This window comes from Chinchilla lanigera, unplaced genomic scaffold (assembly GCF_000276665.1).
Source record: "Chinchilla lanigera isolate Chin_1 unplaced genomic scaffold, ChiLan1.0 scaffold00031, whole genome shotgun sequence".
Classification (NCBI taxonomy): domain Eukaryota; kingdom Metazoa; phylum Chordata; class Mammalia; order Rodentia; family Chinchillidae; genus Chinchilla; species Chinchilla lanigera.
This window is the reverse complement of record NW_004955432.1, coordinates 11,823,854-11,845,923: the sequence shown is the minus strand read 5'-3', so window position 1 is coordinate 11,845,923 and position 22,070 is coordinate 11,823,854. Positions and strand designations below refer to the sequence as shown.

Below are 22,070 nucleotides of genomic sequence, written 5' to 3'. Positions count from 1 at the left end.
AGGCAACTTAGCAAGATCCAGAATCAAAACGAAACGTAAGAAAGGACTAAGGCTGTAGCTCAGTGGGCTCAATCTCCAGTGCTTGGGAAAAAGCAAAAAAGAAAAGAAAGGCAAAAGTGAATTCTAAAACCCGGTAACTATTTAGGGTATAACCATGCTTCTGAAAGGAAAAACCTTGAGATCATCCTCTTTCCACTAGCTATTACGAAGCTTTTGTTATTTATCCGGGGAAGTTGGAACATGTACATAATGCATCTTATTTTTTTAAACCCCCTTCCCTCCCTCCCAACTCTTGGTTCCCTATTTGCAAAAGCTCCATTTCCATGATGCTCTCCTACTCCCTTTCTCTCCCCTTCTTCCGTCCCCTCACTCCAGCTCCTGTCGCCTCATCCATTTGAAAAAGATCTCCCTACTTCCTATGTACCTTCTACTTTGTTCTTACCACCTCTCCTTCCACACATACTGAATGTCATGTAAGAGAAACCATGCGATTTTTAAGGTGTATGGCAGACATTATTTTCTGAAGCTGCATCCATTTATCTATGAATGTCACAGGTTTATCCTTGTCTCCAGCACAGTGATTCTCCACCGTGTATACATACCACATTTTCTTTATCCACTCATCTGCTGGTGGGTGTCATGCCGTTCCTAAGATCTCACTATTACAAACTGCGCTGATATGAACATGGGCATGCATGCACCCCTGTGATACTTACTACAAAATTATTGGACCAAGCTATCTTAAACACAAGAAACTTCTTCAGAAGCTGCTTACTTTTGTTGAAAATCCTTGATCAATTTCTTGGCCTTGTTGTACTTCTTTTCCAAGGCCTGATACTGGCTTTGTGTCTCTTTGAGATGTTCATTGACCGTGTGGCATAAAGTTTGAGCCTCGATCCAGTAGCTCTCCAATTTTAACATTCTTTCTTTGTTCTCCTCTATGTTCTGCTGGAGTTGGGTTTTTTCTAGTTCCCACCTCACTTTCTCATTTTCTGCTGCCTGGAGCTAGAGAAATCAAGCATCAAGGCAAGAATAATTTGGACACCTCAGTCGCAAAAATTTCTCATATTCTAACAGCATGTTTCAGATTAAATCCCATTGTTCTACACACCCAAGCATCGCAACACCTCGCAATAAGAGAAGCAAGTATTATTTGCATAATTCCACAGATGATAAGATGCAAGCCCTGAAAATTGAACTGATTTGCCCAAGATTATATATCTGATAAATGATAACACATAAATTTGATTCCAGCTCCCATGACCTTTGCTTCATACCATGAAGTATGAAATTCTGCAAACAGGAAAAGAGGTTTGATAGTCTTACTAAACCCAATGAATATCAGTAATTTTGATAGCTATTTTATTTTATTTTATTTTATTTATTTATTTTGTTGGTACCGGGAGTCGAACTCGGGATCTTGAGTTTGCCAAGCAAGGAGCTATGCTGCCGAGCTAAATCCCTGCCCTTTGAGCACGGTCTTACAAATGTAAAATGATACATAAAAAGTTAACTGAAAAGGGAGTTGGGGGAGGAGGGTAGAAGGGGCTAGAATCAGAGTAAGGCCTGGTGGTTAAGAGCTCAACTCTGGAGTCATTCTGCTTCCATCTGAATCCTGCCTCTGCCATTATGGGCCCATAAGCCCTCAGCAATGATTACATTTCTCCAGAGTCGATATAGCCATACAACAGAACTGTGAGACAACCTGCCAGCGGGCTAACAATCACCAAGCAACTACCAGCTCTTACTTGCTTTTAACCATTTTGATGGTTTTCTTAGGCTCTCTGTTTCCATAGACACAAACATAGTCTACAGCTTGTATTACAGCAGCATTATAAACTTCTACCTTTATAAACCTCATTTCCCAAGCGCAAGGTCGTGAGTTCGGTTCCCGGTACCGGAGAAAAACCAAAAAAAAAAAACCCTCATTTCCCACAAAAGTACAGAAAATAGACTAAGTAAAAATGTAAATGGTTACTTGATTAAGTAACCTGTGATTTCTGCTTTTAGGTAATCTTTTAAATAGGTAGCGTACTAGTCTAACACCCTCATTTTAACAGAAATTTAACAGTGATCACTTAGGTAAAGTTCAAATGTCATTTATTCAGAAAAATTGCCAGGCCTTCAAACTAGCGCCTTATCTACTGCCCATGCGTTCTTAAAGTTCGAAGAGATGCAGCAGCGCTCTAAACTATCAATGTTAAAAGATCAACACTCAAAATCAGAAGTATTCAGCACATAAAAATATATTTGTAATATATGAATGCATAATATACATGAATATATGGTATATATGTAGCATACGTTCATGTAAATTTTGAACTAAGTACATTTGTAAAACAGATTATAAATAAGAACTACCCAAAAAACACTTTGAAATTATGAAGTCTATTATCATTTTGAATAATAATCCTATTAAAGTAAGGTAATCTGTGGATATCATGCCAAAGGAACAAAAATATAAAATACTAAGTTATAGTATTTTTTAAACTAAATGTTTATAAAGTTTAACACATAGGTTCTATTGTAGCATTTACAATCACAGAGGACTCATTTCTCCTAACTATAACTGATACTTTAAAAAAATCTAATTTCCCTATCTATGTCAAGAGCAATTACAATTTAAAACAGGACTAGATGTTTTTACTTCACTTTTTATTAAGTCGTATTTGTATGAAGTTGTTTACTTACTAACCACTACTAGTTTAAAAATCACTATTTACAGTGCTAGGCTGATGGCAGAAATGATGTACATGTTTTAACTAACGAGCTCTAGAGCATACTAGCTGAGAACAGTATGTAACCAAAACAGCCTTGCTAATTCATCTCCATTCAGATGCAGCAGCGCTCTCAACTATCAATGTTAAAAGATCAACGCTCAAAATCAGTAGTATTCAGCACATAAAAATATATCTGTAATATATGAATGCATAATATACATGAATATGTGATATATATGCAGCATCTGTTTAGACAAAACTAAGCACAATTATTAGAATTGTGTCTCATACAAGTTCCTTATAATTTACCAATTAAAAATGACCTTTTGAATCTTGTATTATTTGATACGCAGAGACTAAAATACATATTCCCTTTCATCAAGTTTTTTTGTTTCCCCACAAATTTAAATAATGTCATCTAATCTAAAACTTTCCAGGCCCCTAAAATCAATTCTGCAAGTATTATATTAAGTTTATAACAGTTAATTCATAGAAATGAGCAACTGTTTTTCTAAAAATTAATGTGCTGTATGTAAAGTACATTGTTTCTGGTGAATAAGGTAAACTGATTATATCTAGCTATAATGAAGTAAACGAAGATATACTACACCGGGCCAACTTGAAGGAGCTCATGATTAAAACATTCTTCAGATGCTTGAGCCATGAAAAATATTGCCTTCTGAGGAAATCGCAGCGGACCTTAGTCCCATATGTGCAAATATGTGTACACAGCTGAGGTCTCAAGCACTGCGATTTTCCCCGAGGAGGACTGCTCCAGGCTTGCTCCCACCGGCAGGTCAGTGCACCCAGGAAAGTCAGTCTCTCGCATTTGTGTTCTTTTAAATGCTCGTGACAAAATCCTTCAGCTCTGCGGTTCAATTTATCCGTAGTACACAAAATGAAGGAACACAATTCAAACACCGCGCTTACCTTGGTCTTCAGTTTTTGAATCTCTGCTTCTGTAACTGCATGTTTGATTTGCAACTGCAAATTGAAAAGAAAAAATCTGAACTGAGCGTGTGCCTCTACTTTTTAAAGTCTCAGCAGCTAGGAGGATACTTTAGAATCTAGCAAAAAGCCTAGAAAAGTTCTGTAATGTGACACACTGTAAATTAAAATTTCTAGTGTGTAAAATGCTTCACCGGGTGCAAACTGATTAAACGCAGAGGTTAGGGCTCAGCCTTCCTAAGGTCATATGAGGTTACCAGTTTAATTGCTCGGGGACCAGAAACAAGAGAAGATATTTCTCCTCCTCCTTGCAGCAATTCCTTCGAGTCTGGCCAATCTGAAGCCTGAAGCCAGAAGCCAGAAGCCAGAGCCTGAAAGTCCATCCGGCGGCGGCTCTAGCATATTCAATTCCGCGCTTGGAAGAGAGGTGGCGCTACGGATCTGTGAGTGGCTCACAAACTGCTGCTCAGGGACGAGGGCCGCAGCTCCACAGTGAAATGGCTTTTTATTTCTAATTGCAGCAGAGGTACAGATCCAGATTTCTGTCCTCTAAAAGATCCGCCCGTAGGGAAGACTCGGGCCTGCAAGAGCTCCTGCTGTAACTACCGTGTGAGCCGCTATTCGCGCTTGCTACTCCCCTCCCCCCACTTCGTTTCCTTCCTAAGGGAAGAAGAATCAGCGAATGCTCATTTTCTTAAGGGATAAATAAACCCTCCAAATTCAAGGAAAACAACTCATGAGTACGGAATTGCCTCTCAGAAATCCAGGACGTTTTTGGAATTCAGTATCTTCCTGTTTCAGAGGGGCAGGAAGAGGAGGCTGCGGCCAAACGCACGAATATTCCAATCAGGGAAAACTCAGCACACTGAGATTTAGGTTCTACCAAATTAGCGTGCCACTAAACTACAAAAAGAGCGTGTTTTCCGAGCACCTGGTGTCTGGAACCATGCAAGGGCAGTATACTTAGACCATCACTACGTTCACGCAGATCTAGGAAGGTCTCTTGTGAGCAGAGCCTGCGATGGAGCGTCCCCAGTAGCAGCATGGCCAGTGCGACGCCACCGTGCCTCCTGCACTCAGCTCTCAGGGCTCTGCACCCTGCATTTTCTCGTTTCTTACTGGGTTGGTGAGGGTGCGCAGGAAGGACGATAAGGAGAGAAGGAAGGATCGAGGACAGTGCCAGGAGTTACATCAGACCGCCGGAACGCGTCCTGGGCTTACCAGGAGCTACTGACATAATCCAACTAAGACCATCCGCCGAAGCGCTTCGCACAGGGGATACCACTGAATAAATCCTCAGTGAACACAGCCAGGACCACAAAGAGTGATTGAAAGAACTCAAACTCTCCTTCTCAGCTAAAAGTGCTAAGTGCTACAAAAAATATCACACCTGAAATAAAATGAACACCTCTGCTTCTATTTGAAGAGCAGCAGAAAGTGAAAGGGCATGTTTCACAGGAACCACTGGCCATGGGCAAGCGCCAGATTTCATTTTCGTGGAGACGAACTCCCAGTCGTGTAACCAAGCACACAGCCTAGACTGTGCCGGAACTTTGCACTTTCTCTGCTCCGATCCCTGGGACCTGTGCAGGCTGCTTCTCGGGGGTTGTTTCCTATATGAAAAATAGAGGGCCGTACGGGAAGAAGTCCAGGCGTTCCATACACTGCAGGCGTAAGAGTTATGCAACAGGGAGCCCGAAAGTAGTCGTCATGATCGCAGTCTGGAAGTTCTCAGACTGAAGCCAGCATTGCTATTCTTACACATGGGTGCACTAGGACAGTGCACTCACATGTAAAATAAACCTACAGAAAGGTGAGAAGCCCATGCTGTTCTCCAGCTATCCCTCCCTCCCATCTCACCAAAATGGGTAGCAGAAGGGAGCTGAACTCGTTAGCAGTGAGGTGCGAACTACTCATCGGAGCTGGGAGTGTTGCCATGTACAGCTGGACTCCTGAGATACAAGGAGAGAACTCGGTAAACTCCTACATTATGCAGAAGATGAATACAAGTTCTGGTGCAAGTATCCGTAAGATAGATAACTCTATGTGATTATTTTAACCCTGTGTGCACATGAAGAGGATGCTTTGGGTTATAAGCCCTGCAGCATTATTTCACTGCTACCACCCTCAGATGAAGTATTATGCTGACCGGGAACCATGGATTCCTTCAGGAAGTCTCTCAGTATCCTGCTATCAAGTGTCAAATGGTGCCCAGGGAGCCCCTGGTGTTACTATTAAAGCTCGGCTCATCTTCCCCAGTATTGAGCCAGTCACTAAGCACATGAACACAGGGTAGGAAGATTATTATTAAGAAGTACAACTCCCAGAGGACCTCCTCAGGTGGACCTGAGGGGCAGAGGGAGCCTGTTTCCGGGGGGCCTGCGTAGTCATCTTCTCCTGTAACGCTGTCAGAGGACTTCCGGCTTTGGTCTCTTTGTCCTATCTCAGGTCCAGCTTCGGACTTTACCTTCCAAGCAAAGTAGGTGAGATGGGCCTGGGATACCCCCATTTCATGAAGAAGAGAAAGCTGCTTTTCAAAGAGAAGAAAGGACTTGACCACAGAATAGTTGGTAGAAGGCTGAGTTACCTAACTCTGAAGCGTGTGTATGAGATTATGGCAGGGATCTCTACGCTTCTCAAAGTACAGACTCAAGGTCTGTGAGGTGAGGCTGGCTGACTGGGGAGAGGAGAAGAGAAATGCAGCCAGAGATGCCTGATGGATCTACAGCAGGAGAAGACTTGGGGTGACAGAACACATGTAAAAACAAAGACTGCAGGCAAGTGTCTTTTAATTTATGGGCCCATTCTCTTTAGTTTCTTGTGTCATCTTTAACATGAATGCCAGATACCATGTCTGCCCTAAGACTGCAGCCCAAATAAACATGTAATTCCTAAAAGCACAGCAGCACTCATTTAGCATTCTGTAGGTGTAAGTGCTCTGCAGATTTTGTTTATTTCTTTCAAAAGGATAAACACGGAGCATGTGTGCATATGACTGAATCAGTATAACCCAAGTATAACCACCAGAAATAGAAACATCTTTATACAGAAACATAAATAATCAGAATGAACTTTTGCACTCTCTGTACTTACCCTGTGCGAGCACAGAAAACATTTTTAAATGAAAAATACTATCTTTGTCAGAAAGATTTAAGAAAGTCCTACTACCAGAAATCTTATGATTAGACAAGAGAAACATTTTCCGCTCTTACTTTACAATAACTAGTATTTGCATACAACTCTGTTCAGAAAATTTCAGCAATGAAACCAGAACTTTTGCAGTTATTTTTGTATCTGTCATCTTACACCCACAAAAGAAGAAACTGAAGCTGTTTTTACCAACACACTGGTGGTGTTGAAATGAAGCCAGGGAATATTTCTTCGTCACTTCTGCTCAAAGCATTATACACAGTGACTATCTTTACATTAATAAAAGTGCTCTTTTCAGGGACAGTATATATAAAATAAGCTACCCTGACTCAGAGAGCACCATTGTGAGATACACTGCACAGGACAACGTTCTCCAATATGGCCCCCCGAGGTTGGTTCTCAGAATGTGGTCGTTTATGATAAAGATGCTGGATGTAGTCGTTGGTCCCCAATTACAGCTTCTTTTCAAATAAATCTATGTTTCCTACTAAGAAGATAACAATCTATAGTTTCTTTGCTTGTTAAGAGAAAATTCCCTAAAGATGACTTTATTTCCCAATGCATTTCTAGCTGTTCTAGCTTTCTGTTTCACAGACTTAAATAAAACCACACAATTTTTAGATTTCATTTTCCCTGCAGGAGGACTGTGGAACTGTTCTTGCTGTCTACAGCCCTGCCGAGAGCGGTGAGAAGGAAACACTGGGCAGTCGCTAAGGACGGCTCCTGGTCAGCTCCTTCTAACATAGTCTTTCTACGTCCTGCTAAACTGCCAGTGAATCACAGTCAGAAAAGTGTACAGCTCAAAAAGTCACTAAAATGAGAGAGAAAGAAAGAAAAAGAGAGAGAGAGAGAGAGAGAGAGAGAGAGAGAGAGAGAGAGAGAGAGAGAGAGACAGAAAGAGAGACAGAAAAGAAAGAAAGACAATTGCTCCTAGAACACAAAAGATCATGAAATCGAATTAAGAAGAAAAAAATCTACTCAGACCTCACCTAACAAAGTAAGGAACCAGGAAGTGAGCAGACAGAAAGAAAAACCCATGCAAACTTCACTTGAATGGCAGAAGAACACGGGGTGGCACCCTCACTGCCTGCCTGAAGTCCAGTGCACCCAGCGAGAAAGGCGGACAGTCTCCTTGACCTGCCCAGGGAGAACACTTCGAAACAGGTTCTCCAGCTCCTGTATTTGAACATAAATACTGCGCTACTCCATATTTGTTCAGAAAGCAGCTTCCACAAGAGGGAAAGGATGCAGGAAGGTGCTGATCCACTGTACGGCAGGGCACATTGTGTGCTTTCAGCTGTAGACCCCAAAGTACAACTAAGTGCTGCCATCAGGTTTGTAGTGAACGTAGCGACATGCTTATACACTTTCTGCGCTTTTCCAGCAACTATACATAAAAGCAGCAGTCACAATAGTAACATCAAAGTATACAGGACCTAAGGGGAAAAACCTCTTTCAGTCATATTTGAGGTACTTTCAACATCATGTAAGTAAAAAGCCAAATCTACAAGCCACCAAAAGTAATACTGAAGTATAACTGAACTACACACCCTCAGCTTCCTAGGTCAAGCAAGGAAAAATGAATATAAAGATACAGAAGGTCTAAATTACACATCACTTTTATCACAAGACCAGTATCGATCTACAATAAAAGTTCCCTTTTCAAAAAGATCGGAACTTGCAAACAGCATTACCTGAACAGTACGTAGTAGGACTCCAAATTCATCAAATGTAACAAATTAAAAACTACTGCCCCCAATCACTGTAGAAGAGTAAAAGAAACAGTGAAAATGAGAGTAGTAGGGCATTTACAAAGTGATGAAAAGAAGAATGCACACTGAAAAAAGTTGTGGCAAAAGGCAGAAGAAGAGACAGATTCATCATCCTGCCTGCTCGCCTGTGTACACAATGAGGTATAACAATAAACTGAGAACCAATTACAGGAAACTGCAACATGAAAAATCAAACAAGCCTGGAAAAGGAGACGATGGAATTCATTTAAAAAAAATAAAAGCAGAATAAGCTGAATTTAGTACAGTAGCGAGGGGAGCGGCTGAAGCTGGAGATCAAGTACGCGTGTGGGGCCAAAGCAAGGCCAGCCCCGAGAACCCGGAGCACCCGAGGCGAGCCACGTGAACAAGCAGTTCCAGCTCTGAGAACTCGAGGTGCCGGAGACGAGCCAGGCAAACAAGTTGCGAAGCAGAGAGTTTTCAACTGACAGCAGCCTCCCGAGTGTAAAAATAAATGTGCTGCCGTCACTGGGCGGTTCTTTTTCTCCCACCAGGAGGAGAGGCTCCACCTGACCCCAGCCTTCTGCATTCTGACTCTTGCCTCCATTTCTTCATCCTCCATCATCCCCCCCAGGGAACTTCAACTGCTGTGCAGATTTGGCGCAGCAGGAAGAAACTTTCAGTTTAGTCCAATACTGCAGATTAATAAAAGCTATTTCCTGACTCTTGAGTTCAACTTTGGAAATGCCAAAAGACATCTAAAGAACACACACCGGCTTCAGGTTCTCAGTCACTGATGAACAAAAACATTCGTGAGAAATTGAAGGGACAGAACACAGGTACTTCCAGGTGGTTGCAAAACAGTACCGGAAGCAGGAGAATGTCAGTAACCAGGAATGGGGCACAGTGATTTAATTCATCTTCGGTCTTCTCTGCACAGCCTTGGTCAGCCTGCCTCCAGGGGTAAACCCCAGAAACCTACGCTGCACCATCAAGCCGTGACCTCCTGCCACCGAGCGCCAGGTGGTGAGACTCTCTGGGGCCAGGCAGAAGCAAAGCAACAGGCCACAGATGCCAGTGAATCAGCACCAAAGCAGCACTGGCGTACTACTATACTTAGAATAGCAGGCCTGGCAGGAAGGATAACCTGAAAGCAGCATTTTCTAAAAGGAAGACCTACGAACGTATTTAGCTGAAGGTATACCCGTATTTAGCTTAAACTCCTGCAATACAAAAAGTAAGTGAGAGGAGGAGAGGTTAAATGATACAAACATGGATACTGATCTGCAGTCTATGTTGCTAGGAAGAACAACCTAAAACCAAGTCAAAGTAAGTAATAACATTTAAATGTTAACTTTTAAGCAAGAAATGAAATTTGATACATTGAATGGCAAGCAGGTGGAGATATTGCAAAGAGAAATGAAGAAAGCATGGGAAGTGGAAAATATGCAATAAGGTTGCAGGCATAAGCTCTAATCCTTATAAAGAAAATGTGGTAATATACAGTGGAGTAGCACTCTGCCTTAAAGGAGGATAGATGAGTCATTTATAGGTAAATAGATGCACCTCAAGACCACAATTTTAAGTGAAATAAATCACACACAAGTTTAAACATCACACTGTTTCTCTTGTGTGAGAAACCCAAAAGGTAAATAAGAGGCAAAACAGCAGACAGACACTGCGAGGTAGGAAGAGCACGTTCAGATGGGAAGGGGAACAAGGGAGGGGGAGGCAGAAGCGAGGGAAGAGAAAAGGGATTTTACAAAAGAGAATGAAAGGAAAAAGTGGAAACAAAGCTCTTGTGAATGGGGAGGGAAGGAGGGTTGAAGGGAGGGGAGGACAATGGGAAAAAAAAGAAGAATTAAGACATACTATATATAGTTACAAATTCCCTATGATGAATGTGATCATTATGTATGGCAAGCACGTACTAATAAAATTAATTTAAAACAAGAAAAAAAGTTCTACTCCAAAAGTGACTAAGGGTAAATGTGAATAAAGTAAACTCACCAGCTAACTGACAAACACGCCCAGAGCAATATGAAAGTAAGATTCAGAAAGAGGTTGCTTAAAGAAAATACACTTCAAAAGGGTACGAAAAGGATTCAAATAAAAGAATTGAAAATACACATGCTGTGAAGCAAATATAAAGTGAAAACAAAGCCAGGGTTAAGTTTCTACTATCAAACAAAATATACTTGAGGTGAAATGTATTACTATAAGGGACAAGAAATGTTACAATAAATCAAAAAGTTGTAATAATCCTGAATACATATGCGGCTAACAACAAAGATTTAAACTAGAACTGAAACTGATAGATTTATAGGAAGAAAGAAAAAATAGTAGTCGATTTTAACATATGCTTTTCAGAGTTGGTAAAGAAGACAAAATCTAAGCTACACTATAGAACCTATGCATGTTTTTATATTACTACTTTTATTTGTATATGAAAAACAAAAATTCCACACTCAAACACAGACTATTCATGTTTTCTAAACATACAAGGAATATTAAAGCTGTGTATGAGTTATGAACAGCTCAGAAATTCTAAACAGTTATTTACATGGAACATACTTTCTGAACAGCATACAATAAGGTTAGAAAATGATAGCAAAGTATAGCAAAATAAAGTTCTGTGTGTCTGGGAAGTAAAAAACACAACACGCAATACTTTCTTGTGTTAAAGAGGAAATCACAGGACAAATGACACATAGAGGACAACAGCATTCTAGATGTAAAAACCGGATGTGTAGCTAAAGTGACATTCAGAAAAATGTAGCTTTAAATACAGCTATCAGAATGAGGATGCTACTAAAACTTCTGCGCTAAATGCAACTGATGAAAAACAACTACAAAGAAAAGTGGAAAAATGAATGTAGGAGTAATAGAGAGCAATTTCTTTTAGTTTAAAAAAGGAGGGAAGCAGAAAGGGAGACGGGGTTCCGGGGATAGCATGAGGTGAAGATGTATCAAATGCATGCACCAGGTTACCAAGATGAACCTCACCCTCCTGCATTCTAACAAGCACTTGGGGGAAGCACGCAAGAAAGAGAGCAGGAAAAAAATAAAAGAAAATAAGGGAAACTTACTACTTTCTATCGAAGTTAATACAGCCTTGGTGGCAACTTCTGGTTAACTCACTGTATTCAGATTTTGTGTTACTTATCGCTGGACACTCACATAATGAACAGAGGGTTCTGTCACATTTTAGAGCAGGTCAGAAAAAAGACTTCAATGAAATAACTATATTCTCTCAGGTTGGGTCAAAAGACTCAATGTGATAAAAATGTCAGTTTTCCATAAATTAATTTACTACTTTAATCTAATTACAGTAAAAATGTAAAAGAATTGATAAAGCGAGTTATAGTGATTCAAATATTTCTTGAATAACCTGAAAGAGAAATTTTAAAGGGCAAAGTTAGATGGGTCTGATTTATTTCATCAATACTAATGAATATTCTAGTAACTCTTCACTGAAGAAAAATGCAATGATGGAGAAGAACAGGAAGGCCCCAGAGCAGTCCTGAGCATAGGGGTACAAAGTCTGTAGATAATAATGCAGCTCTCTGACAAGAAAGTGCGCAAATAAGCTTTTAATGAAAGTGTTGGCCAACCTGTCAACCACTTTGAAAAAAAAATTACGTACCTACCCTCCATCATACAATGGGTTCTCAATACATGACTGATGCCAGCCTTTCGCTAAATAGCAAAGTCCTAACTATACAGTCAAGGACGGCAGAAAGTCTGAGGATAGAGCTTACAGAAAAACAGGAGCAAAGAGGCGAGTAGGGAGCTATGAACAGGCCCAAAAGGAGGGGTGACTGATACAAAATCAGCCTATATGCTTCGCTCAAGTAGCACAACTTGCATCTTGCTTGAGGTAATTAAGAGATCCTCCATAACGTGACGCTTTACAATACAACCCTTGACACCCACCTCAAGCTCTGTGCATAACCCTGTAAAATCTGCCTGGTGCATATTCTGACGCGGCTGTTAACTGCCTGAGAGAGACACTGTAAATGATGATAAAGCTAAGACACAGATGTTAAGGAGAAGTGCCCTGCAGCTCCTCCTAAAAGCAATCCTGAGGAAATTAATGTCAACATGCTAAAAATTAAACAACAGAGAATAAAATAATTTGAAACGAGGTATCTGCCTGTTTTTAAGGTGGAGATAAACCTCTAACGGTTAAAGAAAAACGAAGTTATAAGAAAACTACCCAGTTTGGTGAATCAGGCTAAAAATAAATCTGCCATTTTATAGAGAATGGGTCTATACCAACGTCATCAAAACCCTTCTGCTGAGGGGCAGATTGCAAATAATTTAGGACTGGCAAGCCACAGCGTCTGCGTTCCAACAATTCAACTTTGTTTTATATTATGAACTCAGACACAAGCAGACGAAGAGATGGGCGGGACCGCGTTTGAGTAAAACTTTACTTACAAAAAAAAAAACACGTACAGTAACCCAGGTTTGGCCAGTGTTGCACAGTCTGCCAGCCTCTGGCCTGGTACGGATCAGAGCTGTTCCTACTATAGTAGATGCTGAAAATACTTAGAGGCCATTTAATTCTTGGCTCAATTCCGAAACTGGAGAATAGAACCTTCCATATCTGGTTTCTGCTTTTGAAGATTTCCAGCTTCTAGATAACAACACGGTCCCTTATTCTGGCTCCACTATCTACTACCAGAGACTAGGGGGTGCTATTCATGGGAAAACCCTAAAGAGCTATACTACAGGGCTTTGCCAGGGCAATACTACCATGTTACTGCCTCTGACAGAGTCTACACACTCCTGCCTAACGCCTCGTCCTCATACTCAGCCTCTTTCTGTAGAAGAACTTACCTTTTCAAAACTGCATTGCTCTTTGGGTTAAAAATATCAGTTAATCCAGAAAGCCTTAATAAGAAATGAAGATGCTGTAAATAAGGACATCTTTTATTTTCAACACAGGAGGTGTTCCCCAGCAAACAAGGATGGATTGCTTGGGGACCTGTTCATCACTGTTTGAGCGTCACACGTCGGGGTTCTAAGAGGCTAATCTGGAGAAGAGTCTACGTGGGCACGCACATCTGCGCCAGGTCTGTCCTGACCTTCTCTGATGGCTCCTTGCCTCAGGAGGCTGATCGCTTCAGCATTCGAGATTGCACCGCCCACATTCCCTTGCCTGAGTTTTGCTGGGGTGCCTCAGCAGGAGCAGAGTGTTAGGGTTATAGGATATAGATCATCCTCTCCCTGGGATGTAATTTTTAGCAGTGGCTGCAACTTGTAAAGCTGTAGGTACTATATGGCCCGCCTTCAAAAACAGAATCTCTTTTCTTCTCTTTACCTATTAAGCCAAAGGATGGTGACAGCATCCTGCTGCTGCCAGTCCCTGAACATTTCACCATCCCTTGTTAGTTCTATCGACCCTGCTTGTAGTCTGTTCATTAATCTCTTCAGTTAAACCCTTTGGGTATGTCATCTCATTCTTATTAGGACTCTATTTTAGTAAAAGACAAAAAGAACTTTTTTAGAAAAGTCACTGCCTTATAGAAAACTCCTCAGATACCAACACCTCCACGAAACTGAACAAATGTAAGCTGAACTTAAGACAAACTTGCACACTTTAGTTATAGCTTGAAATTATGGGCTAGATACACTGTAAACTGCAACTATGAAAAGTAACAAGCATTTAAATTAGTGAAAGTGGAATGAGTTCTATGTAAAGTATGCTTTGAAATTAGAGGCTCGAAACAATCTGGTACTAAAAGATTTCACTTGAAAATTGATTGTTCTTAACATGTTATTTGCATTACTCATACAGAAACATACACACAGTAACAAAATGGAATCGTGCAGGTGAACCATGCCTACCAGCAGCTTACCTCTTTAAACTTGTGGCTGAGCTTGCTTGTGTCCAGGTCTGACGGAGAGAACACGTCATCATTCTCAGGCAGCTCAAAGACTTCAATGGCTATGTCACCACCAGGAAGAACAGGTCCCACCTCATCCTCTTCTTCATCCGTGGCATATTCTCCTGTCTGAAAAGCAGGGGATTTCAGGAATCTAGCTGTCCTTACCCCAGGTTGAGGTGAGTTATTTGAAAATATTTTATAAAAGAGAAATAAAACATACCAGCAAATAGTAAAGTGAAAGTTAGCTTTCAAATTAAGCATGCCTCATGCAGCCAATGTTATAAACAAATGTTAGTTCAAAGACCCAAAGTAACAAGTCCATACCACATATGTGCATTTCTAAAAATTTAGTAGTTGCATTAGCATTTTAGTATAGCAGCAACTGTTGTGTTTTCAATTTCAGAACCTGTTGGTTTTACTACATAATATTATGTTGCTGAAAGAAATAAGTAATTTCTTTAAATTTCACGCTCCTGTGTGAATAAGCCACCGATTATTGGAAGCAAAAAGAAAGGAAACAGATCAAAGATTCACACGGTTGGAATGGACCTTAATTAAGTCTTACCAAGGGTTAGTAAACTAACTGTCCTAAACTTTAGTGTTCAATCAGTTCAGTTTTGTTTGTTAATTAGTGTGATGGTTAACTAGTGAGGTGAAGGATGAACTGAAGGTTTCTAATGCTCAGATTCCACATATACGCTGTTCTGCCTGCAGAACTGAGTACTGTACTTTGTCAATGTGAAAAAAGAATTTCATGTGAAATTCGCAATTTTTACGAGAAAGCCATGGATCTGTCAATACAGGTACACTGTGACATGATAGCTGGCAAAGGTGGTAGTGGCTGCCCCTATTAATTCTCTAACACATCACTTTCCCTAACGCCCCCCACACAGATCCACTGTTCGCTTCACTCACTGTAATGCCTGGGGGCCCCTCTAGGTTTCTGAGCTCGTGACCTCTGGAATAAATGTTCCTGGTTGACACTAACGTCCTTCACATCACTATTAGACAGTAGCTCCTCTCCTGGCAACATCAGGCTAGGAGACTAAAATTCAAAGTAATTGTTTGAAATTTTTACCTTACGATATGATTTCAGGATAAACCAGTGATTCACAGAATTAAAAAGACAAAGTTCATGTAAGCAGTTCCATTGGGTGGTACTTTAATACATGAAACACAGGAAAGAATTCACAATGCCTGTAAGAAACCTGCATCAACAGCATGCCGAGGGATCCCTTCTCTTGATTAAATACGATTAGCATCTTTTTCTGCTGCTTTTTCCTTTTTGGTATTCTTCCTGTTAAAGCTGTATGGTTCCTTTAAACTGTTTGCACATGAAGAAATCTGGTCATTAAATTCACTGTAATTAGTCTCAGTGTCTGGAAGACTGTTCATTATTTAATTGCCTTCAGACTCCCCTTTTTCAAATAAAATAATTTGTTTCTTCAAAACTAAACTATAAAGGTCTAAATCTCTTTGTGTATGAGTCTTTGTGGTTAGACTCTCACGTTTCTCCAAGGTCTCCACATTTCTCTTAAGTCACTCAGCCTGAAAGCAGATAGAGTTTCTACTAAGGAATCTGAGGGCCACTGACCACAAAACACAACAGACACGCTGCTTCGGTGCCCCTCAGACTCTACTTCCCCACGCAGGGGTTCTCATCACAAAGCCCTTGACCTTGACAGCGTTTGTATACAAAGGTAAGCTCATTAGAGTCCACACAAAGCAAGGATCTTGCAGGCTGGTTGGACTCTGCCCAAATCAGAAATGCCTAAATCAGAAATGCTTTCACTGAAAGGAAAAGAGAGTGCGATGACCAATCCAGCCGCTCAACCTATACAGATCCTCAGGACCTGCAAGTCTAGGGTTCTTCAGAAACTAGTCTAAAAATGTCAGATTTATCCCAATACAATCCCACATGTGTTTGGCACTGGTAGGGGAGAATAACCAAAGAATAGGATTGGTTGGTCCTAGAGAGCTTCTTTTAAAAAGTAAGATCCTACAATCTCAAAGGGACTCTAATTTCTGATTTGGTGTGGTCTTTGTGTGCTATGTAAATTAATTCATTTTATGTATCAGTGTCTATGTCTATAATTTTCTTGGGGCCAATCGGTACTTTGTAAATACCAATAAGGTTAATTAAAGGAATCTAGTAAAGATAGTAAGTAAACAATCTCAGGATACTTTGCTAAGAGTGTTCATGTGGAGACATAAAACTGTGACTTGTTTTTAATCCTACAATCACAACAAGCAGTGAAACCAGACCCTTATTTTGAAGACGTAAACCCTTACATACAATTCAGTTCTACATAATCTATTTCAGGACTAGCACGAACGACTAAATGAAATCTTAAGCTAAATTTGAAGTTTGACTAAGCCATCATAATGTGGCATATTTTAAACATGGGTTGAGGTGAACAAGTTGATCTGTTCTTGCCAGTTTGAAAATAAACAGTTCTTCACTACATATCAGATAATTAATAAAATACGTACCTACGAAGAGGTCTGACAGAAAAGGAGCTCAACAAATACTTTTGCAAGAATAACCGTAACAATGCCAATTGCATTTACTTGGTAGTATGAACTGTAGTCATCTGTTAAGAAGACCGTTTCCTGTCACACGTATTTTAAAATAGTATCAGAATATATACAATATAGACAATCCTTACCTCTAAGAATAATTCTGGCTCTGTTATCCAGACACATTTATCAAACGTGTCTTCACAAATGTCAATTAGGAAGAACCCTTCTTGCTTTTTTACTTCCCATTTCTTCTCCTTCCCAACACCAAATCACCTGCAACTCTCTCAAAATTCTTACTCATTTCCTCTTTCCATTTACTAATTTTCTCTTTTCAATTAGCCTTGCATGTACCCTGCTGACAAAATTTGTCCTTCGCAGTCTTGGGTCTAGTTATTACTTATTTAGAAGCTACGGGTAGGACGCCATTCTCTCCTGCTGAATACTTGCCACTCCCACCATGAGGAGGCTTCATAAAGACTGCATTTATTACAGAGCCTCATACACATCTGGAAATAAAAAGCTTACACGTAGTGGACTAACCATAACAGGTTCTTCTGTTTCTTTTCTCTTTACTGAAAATAGACTTTATTTTTACGGATACCTGCAAGTAAAATAAATGACATGGAATGGTACATTAGCAGAAGGCTGTACACCTCAAAGTTACACTGGATTGGATTGGCCACTTGTAGAGGAAATAGACAATACTAAAAAAAAATTGAGACAATTCTTTAAGTAGCCGGAGTCAAGAGTAGACTCTTGACATCTTTTTGTCTCATCTCACAGATGAACTTTAAATGTGGCAAGAATAAATTTTGGTGTAAAAACTGACAGTAAATATTCCTTTTCATGACCTATCTTCTTGATTAGTATCTTTCATTTTCTAATAGTTCCATAAAAAGGGGCAAAAGAGGAAAGAACGATCCTTTCACAACTTACTGTGTGCCCAGCGTTGTATATTCCTTAATAACTACATGGCACTGGTTTAATGTACCATCTTTTTGGTTTTTTTTTGTTTGTTTGTTTGTTTCCAGTATCAGGAATTGAACTCACAACCTTGCGCTTGCCAGCAGGTGCTATGCCACTGAGCTAAATCCCCAGCCCCTTAATGTACCATCTTAATTTGAGGATACTGTGACTCTGAGACTGCTTAAGGACAACGGTTAAGTTGCTGCAGCTGTACCTAATATATGCCAACGCCCATGCTTTTTATTCTATGCGGTACTGCTTCCAGTCTACATTTGCGAAGACAAATGCCTTCCAGTCTACAAAAGTGAAGCTCTTCAGAAAAATGAAAACAAATAACAATAAGAATTCATTCCTTTTCTATTTCCCCAACCCAAAGCCTGGCGCATAATACTGTTGTGTGGACATTCCCTTTCCACAACTTGGAACATTATCATTTAATTCCTTTTCACAGGGCTCCGAAGTTTTGTCCTCTTCTCACCTCTCATAATAGGCTCACCTTCAGAAGGCCCCTTGGAAAGGAGATCGAGAGCAGTAATGGGTAGGCTAATGGCAATGTGAAGAGAGGAATCATTGAGAAACATACTTCCGTATCGTTTATCTCGTATGACAGACTTCATCTGTCTATCTTGTCACTGCACAGCCAGGCATTCTAGAGTCTGCTGACTGATGCTTCATGCGTTCTTTCTTATAAAAATCACAACCATAAAACATAACCTACAAAAATTATTGCACTGCCCTTAGCATAGATGAAAACGATCACATAAAACGACTCTTGATTTTTAGTGCATCCTTTTCTTCTTACTTCCTTCCCATACCTAGTTTTGTTGGACTACCAGTCTTTATTGAATCTTCCCCAGTGTTTTATCTAATTTTCACAGATAAAACAACTTCCTTTACACTCATATCTGAGCGCTTAATATTCCGTAACATAACCACAGTAACAAGCATACTGACAGACTTTCCCTCTTGGGAAGCCCACACTTTGGCTGGTGGGAGCGGATGTGTGCGCCCACAATGGCGCCTGAACATTCATGAGAGCTGTACCACGGTTACCGTTGAAGTTTTACCAAAACAACAGCGAGTGTTTTATTTCAGTGAGTTGGTGAAGTAGGATCACTGAAAAAATCTTGGTTTTACAGACACTTAGATCCAGGGCTCAAATCCTTGCTCTGACACACTGAAAACATTCAATTTCTTCTTCTACAAAGTGAAAAGGCTATAGAGAGTCTCCTAGCATTACAAGGTTGTTATGAGATTAGATGGCGCCTGCGAAGTATTCAACACGAGGCCTGCCACATGGGAGGTGCTCAGAGGGACTGACTGCTGTTGTTACTGATGGTACCAACATGGTAGCGGCAACATGCTGAAGCCTCGCCAATCTTATAACCAGACGTTTGCTACGTTTTGGTTTCATAAAACTAATTCCCTAGAAGATGTAGAAGCACCGATCTTTTTTAGGCTAACTGGTCCTCTTTCCTTTTCCTAAATCTGCCCTTCCTCTTCTTGTCTCAGTTTTGCAGTAGACACAAGCTCTCACCAAACCCAGGAAGACTTACACGTGCCTGGCTCCTCACTCACCTGCTCCCAACGTGCTGCAGCAGTGTAAGGTGACGCACAGCCTATGAAGCTGTTGCCCTTAACACCCTCCTAATCCGCTCCCTTGTGCTCCCACTGGATAATGCTGACATTGATGCATCAAATTCTTTCAACTGAAAGGTGCTTGGGCCCACCAGGTATGATTTATCCTTACAAACCCATCGTGGTTAGTGCACTGTTTGGCGTATAGTGGGCACTGAACAAATGTTTGCTGAGTCAATGAAGACAGTTGTAGCCACATCTGCACAGCATGGCAGATCCTGATTTTCCGTTCATCTCAGCTTTCCAGTATAAAATACAGTGAAATACAGCTGCAGCTGGGGCCTAAATGACCCTGCTGGGATTTTCTCTTGTTGTTAGGTTCAACCATTAGTAGGAATTCTTGCTATAGCAATGCTCGCTCTGATAAACTCAGGGAAACTAAATGGTACTAATCATAAAAACAGCCTTAATTATGCAGTTTTGTAAGAATCTGTTTACCGGATTTGAATGAATATATACATTTTCAGACTCAATTCTAAGAAAGAACAGAACAGAGCTACTTTTCCTCCGTAGGAGAAAGATCTCAGACTCAGCCACTAATGTTTAAAACTCCTCAGTCTGCACAAACTTTTTGAAAAATCATCCCCTCCCCTGCAAAGGCACCTCTTTGTCCATTTTCTGTTGGTGACTTCTGTATGTCCTAGGTTTGTACTGTTAGGGCACTTAGTCCCTTTGGATGCTCTTTGCTCATTTATAAAACAAGAACACTTTCTTCATGAAGTCACTGTGAGAATTTATGGCAATGATATGTTCCAAGAGTTACGTACAGTGCCTACAATGTGATAAAGGACTGCATGACTTTCTGATTGTGACTATGTTCACCATCCTTATTTCTCCAGGACAGTACCCTAAAGTGGTGCAACAAATAAAAAGTATGAGCTTCGTGCTGGAGAGGATAGGTCCTTACTGTCACAAGGGCATGGTGGCAGACAAGTCATTTATCCTATATCTTTTGTGGTCTCCTCTATAATGGTGTGAAAAATAAAACACAGGGCACCTGAGAAGACTCAGAAGCAGACACAAAAATATCCAAAGGGATCTCTAACTCATCATATATATTCTGTTCTCTTCTAATTTACCAAGTTATTCGAAATCTCCTGGGAATCTTCTGTTGTCAGGATGTTTCTTTTTCTGGTTTTCACTCCATTTTTATTATCCAGCCTGCAAGTAAAGCAACCTCTCAACTCCATATTTAGATTATTTATATGGGTCTGTGTTCTCTGAGATGAAGCTCTCAGCTCTGCAGGGTATTATTGGTAATACTGCTGACAAATTTTCTTCCTAATATTCTTAACCACAGTTAAGATCTGCCTTTTCCAACTACTCAAATTCATGTTTTCTTTCTTAACTTTTTTTTCTAGCAATTATGTTAGATGGGTCATAAATTAGTATTTGATTTTAAAGCATTTAAAAGTTTTTAGTTTTTTTTCTTTTTGTTTCCTTTTAGAAACTACACTCCAAAGGCAAGGATGCCATTTCCTGTGACAGTCGCTAGATGCTAAAATGATTCACCATGATCCCTACTTCCTGCTATTGGTGTTCTTGTATAATCCCTTTCCCTTGGTGTGGGCTGGAACTAACAACTTTTAACAATCAGAAACCAACAAACGACACAGAATATCACTTCAGAGCCAAATTTACAAAAAGACTGTGACTTATACCTCTAGCTTGAGTCCTCAGGGTTGGGAAGCAAATGGCAACATTGTATGAAAAGGCCCACTGCACAAAGCACTGAGATTTCCGGCCAACAGCCAGTAAGGACCAGCAGTCACAGAAGGAGCTTGGAGGAATCTGCTGGGAGATGCTGACAGCTGTAAGCTGGCCTGGCTGCTAAGCCTCTCCCAGTTGAGCATTCAGATGACCACAGCCCTGGCTCACACCAGATGTGCAGCCTTGAGTGTGATCCTGGGTTAGAAGCATCCAGCAAAACTGACTCAGACACTGCAGGGTATACATTTCTTGTTTTAAGCTTCTTTATTTTAGTGGTAAATTGTTATCTGGCAGTAAAGATGTACGGGAATAATAAAATTCAGGAAAAAAGAGAATTAGCTTTAGAAAGGCAAGAGGCAAAGGTTAGAAAGGTTGTAAAGAGTATATTAATAAACCAACCTTAAACTGCCTTAACAGACCACTGTGGAAATCTGGAAAGTGGATTCTCTGCGACGGCATGCCAGAAAGCTGGACCACGTTATCACTTCCTCTAATGAGAAAGCAGGAAACGTGCCTAGTGAACCAGGCAATCTCGGTAAGGAAACTCTGAAAGTCGTGAAGGTGTGACTTAAGTCTTACCTCACTGCTTAGTAGTAGTATGTGTCAGGAATGGAATGAGAGTATATTAAACAGACAGGAACCAAAAACCTGGTAATTTTGAATATTTTTAACTGAATCTAAAATTAAGAAATAGCTTCAAAACAAGGTCCAAATCCTGGGCACTGGCAGGAGGACAGTCTAAAAGCAGAGGGTACGGTCATAAAACCTCAAGAATTCTGAGTTTAGGA

At 40.5% G+C, this 22,070-nt stretch overlaps 1 protein-coding gene across 10 annotated transcripts in view; it reads right to left on the bottom strand.

The window, feature by feature from the left end:
• Window positions 1-22,070, bottom strand: part of Ppp1r9a (protein phosphatase 1, regulatory subunit 9A) — a 284,300-nt gene that overhangs the window by 45,645 nt on the left and 216,585 nt on the right. For all 10 annotated transcript variants that reach the window (XM_005388052.2, XM_005388055.2, XM_005388054.2 and 7 more), the window contains 3 exons: window positions 14,416-14,571; window positions 3,651-3,704; window positions 776-1,005 (listed from right to left, as the gene is read on the bottom strand). In XM_005388052.2, coding sequence (XP_005388109.1) covers window positions 776-1,005; window positions 3,651-3,704; window positions 14,416-14,571 — 440 coding nt within the window. The remainder of the gene's footprint in view (window positions 1-775; window positions 1,006-3,650; window positions 3,705-14,415; window positions 14,572-22,070) is intronic.